Source organism: Cotesia typhae, unplaced genomic scaffold (genome assembly GCF_013202065.1).
Source record: "Cotesia typhae breed Kobodo isofemale line unplaced genomic scaffold, CoteBio_Ctyphae contig_11, whole genome shotgun sequence".
In the NCBI taxonomy this organism is placed as follows: domain Eukaryota; kingdom Metazoa; phylum Arthropoda; class Insecta; order Hymenoptera; family Braconidae; genus Cotesia; species Cotesia typhae.
In genome coordinates this window covers 4,713,047-4,723,413 of record NW_027423711.1, presented here as the reverse complement: position 1 = coordinate 4,723,413, position 10,367 = coordinate 4,713,047, and the positions used below count along the sequence as shown (strand labels likewise).

General features: G+C 27.9%; 2 protein-coding genes across 3 annotated transcripts; one reads left to right on the top strand and one right to left on the bottom strand.

Annotated features, from left to right (window-relative positions):
* Nucleotides 1-86: 86 nt before the first annotated feature.
* LOC141533837 (uncharacterized) lies at nt 87-5,996 on the top strand. Of its 2 annotated transcripts, XM_074253031.1 has the most exons (8): nt 87-588; nt 1,340-1,724; nt 1,799-1,887; nt 1,947-2,075; nt 2,868-3,395; nt 4,447-4,974; nt 5,285-5,509; nt 5,588-5,996. In XM_074253031.1, exons 1-8 carry the CDS (start codon nt 478-480, stop codon nt 5,741-5,743), a joined length of 2,151 nt encoding a protein of 716 aa, XP_074109132.1. In that variant the 5' UTR covers nt 87-477; the 3' UTR covers nt 5,744-5,996. The 2 variants fall into 2 exon arrangements, with proteins under 2 accessions (XP_074109132.1, XP_074109064.1); XM_074252963.1 differs by lacking the exon at nt 2,868-3,395 and having other exon boundaries at nt 164-588.
* Nucleotides 5,997-6,229: 233 nt separating this feature from the next.
* LOC141533583 (uncharacterized) lies at nt 6,230-9,512 on the bottom strand. The gene is made up of 14 exons (XM_074252573.1): nt 9,445-9,512; nt 9,159-9,369; nt 8,816-8,873; nt 8,566-8,741; nt 8,295-8,485; nt 7,981-8,136; nt 7,771-7,896; nt 7,523-7,676; nt 7,403-7,460; nt 7,159-7,334; nt 6,902-7,062; nt 6,670-6,822; nt 6,454-6,597; nt 6,230-6,369 (listed from the first exon to the last, which is right to left on the bottom strand). Exons 1-14 carry the CDS (start codon nt 9,495-9,497, stop codon nt 6,336-6,338), a joined length of 1,851 nt encoding a protein of 616 aa, XP_074108674.1. The 5' UTR covers nt 9,498-9,512; the 3' UTR covers nt 6,230-6,335.
* Nucleotides 9,513-10,367: the final 855 nt, after the last annotated feature.

Genomic DNA, 10,367 nt, shown 5'->3' with positions numbered 1-10,367 from the left:
CAAATTAATTTACGTGATAATGTGGACCCTGTTGGTTGGATTTTGTGCTAATTTTTTGGCAAACATTGAATTAAACAGGAAGTAATATCTTCCCGGGTTTATTTGAATCTGTTACGTCACCTATTAAATGGCAGCTAATGGCTGGTGTCATTGAATAATTTTCATCACCCATCATTCGTATCGGTGTTCTCGGTGTATGGGCAATAATGTAATAAGAGTTGGGAGCTCCAATGCCGTGATGACAATTAACACGTAGTCTAAATAAATAAAACCCAGAAAGACATATGTGAAGCTATGGAGTTTTTTTTAAACATTATTATTTTAATTGTTTGTTTGGGATAAGGACTATGGATCTGTGAGTTTTCTGTGTGACGTTGACAGGTGGGACCTGTCATTCTCTGATTTAATAATAATAGTGCTAGTTTTAGGCAAAAGAGGAATTTATTACACGAGGGATTATCTTTGTAATTAATTACGATGTTTGCTAGTTTAAAAAATAAAATAGGCAAGGAAATTGGCAATGATGTTACTGCTGTTGTTCGACACGCTGGATCTGTACGTGGTATTAATTCCAGACATGTATCACAGGTAATTTTTTTTATAAAAATTAATTTAGCTAACATCTAATCAATTTTTTTTTGTCATAATTTATTTGTTATTGAATTTTTTAATTATTAAATATATGCTAAATTAATTTTCATATACATTTAATAATTTTAATAATTTTGTTAACAAATAAATTATTGCAAAAAAAAATTGACATGTAGAACTTTTAAAAAATTAAAAATGCAATTTTTTTAAGAGTAATTTTTTTGTTAAAAAAAAATTAAAAAGTGGTCAAGACCGCTTACTTCAATGTCATTTTTTTTATATTAATTATCCTATTATTAATAATTTTTTTTATTGATTTCAGGTATGACTTGCTCTTTTTTTTTTTTTTTTTTTTTTTTAAAGTGAAAAATTGTCTTCAAATTTCATTAGAAAAATTTTTTTAATACTGAAATAAAGACTGATAAATTTTTAGGATTAAAAAAAAATTATTTATACATTTTTTTAAGTATGAAAATTAAGTTAAGCGACATCTAAAAATTTTTAGAATTTATTTTTATAAAAAAAAAATTATTTTACCTTTTATTTGATACCATGTGTGTATTTAATATTTATTTATTCGTTTGTAAACGAGCCAACAGTCAACAGGCTCTTGAATTACATTGCCTCGCTATATAATATCTCAAATAAGCTTAGATAAATAAACTCCTATGCATAAATATCAAGAATTACACAAAATAGATAAATAAAATTTATTTATATTGTAAGTAAAATATTTAAAATTTTTCAGACGGGATCATCGAGCAGCGTGAGTGGATCTCAGTTATCCTTGGACGAATCTCAGGAGAGCGCAGTGTCGCCGACGATAAACATAAAGCGAGAAAACAGCTTCGAGTTGAAGTTGGACGACGGGACGGAGCTGTCGAGCAAAGATATCAAGAGACTGGAGAGCAGAGAGGACGAATGGAGGAAAAGATTGGCGAAAAAGGAGCTCGAGTGCCAGAAGAAGCTGGACAAGAAAGACGAGGAGTGGAAAATTAAGATGTTTGAGCGCGAGAAGGAGTGGAAGAAGAATGTAGAGAAGCTGGAGAAAGACAAGCAGAAGCTTGAGGACGGAAGACTGAAGGCGGAAAGTGCCAAGCAGTTGCTGGAGACCGCTTTGCGGGATGCGGAAGGTATTTTAGATAATCAAGATAATGATATAAATTATTATTAATGAGGATTAATGCTAATCAGATTATTTTTTCAGAGTACAAAAAAAAGCTGTACAGCTTTCAAGAAGACGCGGAGCAACTGGAGGGGTTTCAGACTCAAGAGATGGCTAAAATTAAACACTTGGTATGGATTTGTTTGATTTATTTTTTTTTACTCTGACCTAATTATCGATTGATCGGCAGTTGCTGGCCAAGGAACAGGAGGTCGAAGAGAAGACACATAATTTGAAAACCGCGCTCGCGGAAATTGACAATTTGAAGACCGAGTTATCGAGATTGAGACGCTACGAACAGGAATTAAATGACATTCAGGTAATTTTTTTAATTTATTATTACTGCGTGAAGTTTTTTATTCGTTGCGTTTATTAAAAATAATTAAGTTAATTTTATTAAATTTAAATAAAAAATAAATTAACTTGATTTGTTGATTTTGTTGCGTCAACTAAACCATTTTAAAATTTTTACTAATTTAATTATATTTATTTTTATTATTAAAATTATTTTATAGTATTATTTGCTTATGTCCGTCTGATTTCCGTAAAAAAAATAAACGGGGCTTTGCAATAAAATTGCCCAGGCTTAAAAGTGTGTAAGAAATATTGTGCTTTGTGTTCTTCTGCATATTACGCACTCCGTTTTATTTATTATTTTACACACAGCATTTTACACGAATTAGATAATACCGGCGACAATAAAAAAAAAAAAAAAAAAAAAAAAATACAATACAATATACAAAACATAAATGTGCAAGAAGACATCGAAGATGAGATAGTTATAAAACTGCTACTGCTGAGCTAGAGGTACGTTTTTTTTTTTTTTTTTCAGCTTATCCGTTAGCTAAATTTATTTATTAAAAAAAAAAAAATAAAATAATTTTACTAGCACGGGTTTTAAGGCTGTATAAATTTAATATTTAACTATCAAGGGGCATGCGTGGTTTTAATTGATAAAAACTGGTTTTTTCGCTTCAAATAAATAAATAATAATAAAAAATTAATTTTTATTATTACAATATACTAAATAAAATTACTAACTGCTTTCTGTGTGATAAGTAAGAGCTTAAATAATTTATAAATAGATAATAAGTGCCTAAAAAAATTCCAGGACAAAATGGAGTCCCTGCGGCACACAACGCAGCGCGAAAAATCTCAATTAACCGGCGATTTGGAACACACTAAAGAGGAAGTGCGTCACTTGCTCACAAAAGTATCCGTTCTGGAACAAAGACTGGCCTTGGAATCGAACGACCAGTCGACTGTCGACGACAGAATCGCGGATCTGATGAGAGAGCGCACTCTCTTAGAGCGCAAGTTGGAGGAGACGCACTTGCATTTGTCTGACATTAAGACCAGCTGGTCCAGCACGATTTCTAATCTAGAAACTCAAGTCGGCCGGCTCAGCAGGCAAGCTGGGGAAGAGGGCCTGGAGCGGCGCCGCGTTGAGGAAGAAAACGATAAATTGAAGCTCAGGGTGAAGCAACTCGAGGAAGACATAGAGGTGAACAATGTTGTTATGGCAACTAAAGACGCTAAATTGTTACGCATGGCTGAAAGCATCGACGAGATGGCCACGGAACTTAAAGAACTCCGGGCCAGCGTTGATGATGAGGTCGAAGAGTTTAAACGACAAATAGTGAGTTACCGCGATGTTTGAAAGTATGATTTATTCAAGGCTATGCATGCGTTTGTTTTTTGCTACACAGAAAAAAATTTATTTGAATCAAAAAATTTTTCTCCAGAATTTTTTACTTAATTCAAGACAAAAAATTTCTTCATAAAAATTTAAAATCTAAAAATTTGCACGAATCAAGAATTTTTTGCCTTATATAAAAAAAATTAAACTTTTTAAAATTATTTTCTAGATTCAAAATTTTTTCTCTAGATTCAAATTAATTTTTTCTGTGTACCTTAGTTTGTTGACTAATTTGCTGTAAGTTTTTTTCAAGCTTAGTATTTTTTGAGACTGTTTAAATTTTATTTGAGTTTATTGTATGTTTAATATCAATTATTATTCATTGAACAAACCATTATTGAAGTTATATATTAGTTTATTATTATTATTTTTTTTTTATTGTATTAAATCAGAGTTGATTAGTGAAATAATGTAAGCTATTGAGTAATTTAATGCCCCTAAATAATTTTTACTAGGTCACCAGAACAAAACCCGTATGATATTTGCGCATGTAATGCTTACGCTTTGCACACATTTTTTTTTTTAATAAATAAATAAATAAAAAAAAAAAGGAATTGCTTCATAATAAAATAACCGCTTATCTAATCGAGCATGCGAATAATTAGCTCGATAATTCAACATTTTTTTTTACATGACAGTGGGACAAATTATAGATTAAAAAAATTTTTAAAAATAACATATTTAATTATTAATTAAAAAATAATTTCTTATTTTTATGTTAAGTATTTTTAATTATGTATATTTTTAAATTTATTAATAAACTAGTAAAGAAAAATATTTTTGCAATATTTATGCTTTAGTTTATTATTTTAATCCTTTCCATCCCTAAATCTTGGAGCTTTATTATTTTTACACGTGTGAAAAGCACAAAAATTATTTACAGGTAAATTGTAAATTAATTGTAACTACACATTGCACGAGTGAATTTAGTTTGAATAAAAATAATAATAAATTTTAATAAAAATTTTATAAAAAATTTTTTTCTGCCCAGGAATCATCTTCCAAAGAAATAGAGAGTCTCAAGGAAGAGCTCGAAGAAGCGGGAAAAAAATTGACGAGCTCAATGAGTGAATTGACGGCTTTAAAATCGTCATACGAGGCGGAGAAGGAAAACAACTCGACGCTCCACATGCAGTTGGCCCGGCTTAGAGAGAGTTTGGAAGAAGAGAGGACCAACAGCGCGACGCTGAGAGTCAATTTGGAGAAAGAACAGAGCGAGAAAGACTCTGCGTTGCTCAGAAACGCGCAAATGTCCCAGAATTTCGAGATGGCTAAGCAGGAACAGCGGACACAGGAAATAGAGAACATCGAGCTGCAAACTAGGCTCGAGAGCTTGGAAGAGTCGCTGAAAGCCACGAACTCGATAAAGGATGGCGCGGTGAAAGATTCAGAGGAAATGAAGAATAGGATCATTCAGCTGGAGTCTTTGGAGCTAGATCGGAAGCTCAGTCAAGATACTGAGCAGAGTTTGAAGAATAATTTGGCTAATTTGCAAGATCAAATTAATGATAAGAATAAGGTTGGTTTTTATTGATTTGGAAATGACGTTGTATTTTGTTAACTGATGATATTTTTAACGATATAAGCTCATCCTGGAGTTGCACTTATCGAGAGCTTTCATTTGAATACCCACATCAATTTTTCATATATTTTATATATTTATATATATATGTATATATGAAAAATATATCAAATATGCATGTGGGTACTCAAATGAAAGGTCTCGATGAGTGTTACTCCAGGATGAACTTATATTTTAAAAAATTTTTCTCCAAATAATTTTTTTGTCCAAAATCAAAATAAATTTTTTAAATTATTTTATGTTACAGACGATAAAAGTTCTTCAACAAAGGTTAGCGGATATGAAGAAAACTTTACAACGCGAATTACGAGTCCCTTCATCGTCATTCGATAATGATGACTCCGCGGCAATTCTCACTCCTAACTCATCCAAAACAGTCACTGCCAAACATCCGAACTCTCAAGAGGAGGATGTTAATTTTAAATATCTTAAACATGTCTTAATTAAATTTTTAACTAGCAGAGAGTACGAGGTAATTTTTCTTTTTTTTTTTTAATTAATTTTAATTAATATTTATTTCAATATTAATTACAAATTAATTTATTTAAAGGCGTTACATCTAACGAGGGCTGTTGCGACTCTACTTCACTTTTCACCCGAAGAAGAAAGACTTCTTCAAGAAACTCTCGAGTGGAAAATGTCCTGGTTCGGTACCCGACCTAATTTGGGGTTTGGACAGACCGCTAAAGCCATTCCGCCTAGCTGATAATGAATTTAATTTTTTTTCTTTGTTATTTATAAATTATAAAAATTATTTTGTCCTCGGCTTTTACCTTTAAATTTTCACATTCCAATTTTTTAATCGCTATTTGTATAAATAATTGTAAAATTAAAAAAAAAATTTAATTAATTTTAATTTTAATTAATATATATCTCCTAAATTTATTTTGTTAATATTATTTTGAATTTTGAATTTTTTTTTTATTTATTGTAAAATAAAAATATTTTACTTTGTTTAATTTTGTGATATTTTTTTTTAGTCAATATCGTAAAGTATTAAAATTGTACATCAGTTTTAACTGACTGTAGGCTTAGTGGTAAACTGAAGATTAAATTTTTTTATATCATAAAAAAAAAAATTGATCTATTATAATATTAATATAAATATTATAAATTGTAAGAATCAGATAACATGTGCCTAATTTAAGTAATTAATTTTTAAATAGACTGTTAATAAAGTTGTACATTCCAATAATATTTTTTTTTATTTATTTACTACCATGCATCATGCACCATACAGAAGTAGCTAATATAACGTCAATTTCTTACCAATTTTTCTACTGAATAGAAGGAACGCTTCACTGCATTTTAAGACATTGATATCTATAGTTCCTGGAACAGAAATTAAATTTTTGTTACAAAATACTATTAAAGAAAATAAAATAATGTAAATTAATAAAAAAAAAAAAAAATTACTCAGCCACTTTCTGGAATGCTTTTTTTGAACATTCAGACCAAGGTCGGAAAATTAATTTAGATCTATAATCAAAATTATGATCTTTAGAGAACATTAGGCTGTCTGATCCACATCCAACTTGGTCGTCCATTTCAACTCCGAACCTTGAAATAAAAATTACTCATTACTTAAAATTTTAAACTTCAATTTTTATTTATTATAAAAATTATAATTACGTTTTAGCAACAACTTGTGCTGCGTATAAATTACTGTAAAATCCGTCATAGTAGAACATCCCTCCGGATTTGTACCTTAAAGCATTACAGCCGTATGTAATAGTCAAACTATTATCAATTCTGTAAGAGTTGCTTTCGTTGCACGGAGGTAGACTGTAAAAAAAATTGTTCTATTTAAAAATAATGATACGTACGAAAAAATGTATTTAATATACTTAGAGTTAATCCAAACCTTGAAGCGAACAAATATAAATCATAGGGAGTAGTTCTAAATGATTTTTCATTATCTTTCATCCATTGATTTAACTTTTCTAATGTTCCGAGTCCAGGACGACAGGGAGTTCCCCAGAAGTGAGACTGTTCCAATTCCGGTAACCCAAAGACATCTGAGTGCTGTAATTATGAAATTAAAATTTTTTACATGAATTAAAGACTCTAAATTATTTAATTAATTAATTAGTTAATTAATCAATAAGCTTCAATTCTTACTTCAGGCACAATAATTCCTGTAACACTTAATAAAATTTTTGTACTTTCTATTTCATTTAATCTAACAGCTGCTTTTTCTAAAATCTGAAGAACTGGAATTGCCAGTTCGTATTTGTCATTATAAAAATCTTTTAATTTATAGTCAAGAATCAATAATACATTTTGAATGTAAGTATCTGAAAAAAAATTTTTTTTTAATTTACTGATTGATTATTTTTAGAATTTTTTTTTCTGAAGTACTTACTGCTGCGATTAGTCTTAGGGTTTCTATAATAATTCCAAGATTCTGAGCCTTGAAAAATCTGGTGATATATTTGATAATTAATAATCTATGTATTATTAAGAGAATAAGAAACAAACTTACAGATCCAGATCGTTCAATTCTCAATTGATTGTTGCTTGTATAAAAAGCATAATGAATTTGGGCCGCTGGGCTTAAGAATAAGACTTTTGCTGGTAATGGATCAGGGTTGTCAGAGATTGTAGATGATAGTTTGTTACAAGAATAATTAGAATCTCTGCAATTAACAAAAAAAAAAAAAAAAAAAAATTTACAATCTAATAAATTTAATTAAAAAATACAAGAGTTTAGTTGTAGAAAAAAAAAATTACGTGGCTATGCGCTGGAATTCTGATTTTGAACAATTAGACCAATCGAATGACATATCTTCAAGTTTGGGGATTCCCAGTTCCATTACGCCTTTGCAGCCTAACTCTTTGTCGTCTCTAACCCCAAAACTACAGAAGAAATTAATTATAAATTTAATTTAGATTTCAGAGTTATATAATATAATATTTAAGTGCAAAAAAAAATTTTTTTACGATTGAGCTATCATCTGGACAACTTCAAAAATAGTGTTTTGAGATAATGTATTAACAATTGCGCCTAAAGAAGATGATCCGCCATCGCTGCAATCCACTTTTGTAAAATAGGCAGTTCCAATTTCTGTGCTGTCAACGCTATCTTTGAGGTATGTTCTAAAAATGACAAAAAAATTGAAACATTTAATAATTAAAATTTTTAACCAAATAAAATATTGCAAAAAAATTACTTCTGGAAGAAATTGTAAAAAAAATATTATTGCAATTTTTTAAAAATAATTTTTATAGATAAGTTGTTGACTAATAATACTCACGATGGTTGAAACCAAAAAAAGTCATAAGAAAGACCTTCAAAAGAATTTTTATTAGTATCTAACCAATTGGTAAGATACTCCAATGTCGGTCCAGGATTAATATAAGATAATAAAATTGTACGAACAGTGTATTTCGTAGGATAGAAATCTTGTGTTTTGTTTATTCTTGGTACGTTCAAAATATCATTAGTCTGTAAAAAATAATAAAATTGATAAAATATTTTAAAAATTATATAGCTTTTAAATTTTTTAATTGAAATAATTTTTATACCCTTGGAATGATAATTCCAGTGAGATGTAAAATTATTTTAGGATCTTTTATTTTATCTAACTTTTCAGCTGCGAAATCCAAGTGCTTTATTATGTCGTTTACTAGATTAACTTCTGATCTTTCGGAGATGACCGTTAACCAATCACAAATTACTACTATTTTCCGAACGAATGTATCTGTGTAATTATTAATATTTGAATAAAAAATTAATTCTTGTGAAGAAATAAAAAAATAAAATTTATAATCTTACTTTCGGGTTCATTTTCTGGGTTATTATAATACAAGTAAGCTGGCGATGCATCAAGTACCTAATGAGAAAAAAAAAAAATAATTTAATTAGATACGATTTATTAATTTATGCCAAGGCTCTACTGTCAAATGGCAAATATAAAGAAATTATTAAAATTTTGAGAATTAAGAAAAATTTTTTTAGACTTTGTAACTGCCTGAGAAACAATAATCATTATTATTATTATTATTATTATTATTATTATTATTATTATTATTATTATTATTATTATTATTATTATTATTATTATTATTATTATTATTATTATAAATTGATATAATAAAAATTTTTTATTAAAACTTACATTAACTTTGCGCCTAACTCTTATATTGTCACTTCCGTCCACCCGGTCTACATAATAAAGTCCAGTTTCTGGACTGACTATTAAATGTGTAACAATTCTATCAAAAGTCTTGGCTGGTTGAGCAGCATCAGAAATATAAAAATTTCCAGCACTCAATATTGTTAAAGCTCCTAATAGTTTCAGCATATTCTGCTTCAATGTCAAAATATATCTGGAACAAAAATAAAAATTATTCTACCAGCTAAAAAATAAAAAATAAACTGCGTTAGAAAAAATTTTTAAATACTTTAATTTTATTATGACACTAAAGTTGACAGACATAAAAATTTTTTTAGACATTTTTAGCAATTAAATTATTATAAAAAAAATTAAATTAAAAAGTTTCACATGTAAAAATTAATAAAAATTACAAGTGAAAATTTTTAGAAGCATTTTATATTTTAATTGATTTATTAAAAAAATTTTTAAAATTAACAGCTGACTGCTAACTTCAGTATTAGAATTTTATTATGATATTGATAATGATAAAAAATAATGTTACCTTATAAATCACTGTACAAATCGATGTATAATAACGACTTAAATTTTATGTCATCTTCGTGCGCTTTTAACATAATCTTCATTTTTATTATCAGTTAATAAAATATTAGGAAATGATAATTTTATTTAAGATAAAAAAACTACCAATAGAAACTTAGTATATTTATACTCAATAGTTTTGTTTAAATTGAGTAATCATGTTAATCAAAAACTGTAAGATATAATTATAATAATACAGTACGACTTATCAAGGCTTACCGTTCATTATGACAGTCATTAGTTTTAATGATATTATATTATCTCAATCATTAAATTAATTAAAAAATATTTTTAAAAATGCATACTTGTAATAATTTAAATTTATTTCCAAACAAATTTAAGATTTATTATTGAAGCCAAAATATTTTTTATTTTGATAATTTAAGAATTTTTTATGAGAATCAATTCAACAGATAATAATTGATTCAAAAAAATTTTTAACAAATAAATTATGGCAACAAAAAATTAAATAAAAAAATTGACATTTAGAAAATTGAAAAAGTAAAAAATGCAATTTTTGAGAAATAATTTTTCGGAGCAAATTTATTTATTAAAAAAAAAATAAAAATGTCGCTTAATGTCAACATGTCAAACAAACCATTCTTTTCTGCTGTAGTTTCCAACAAGCAA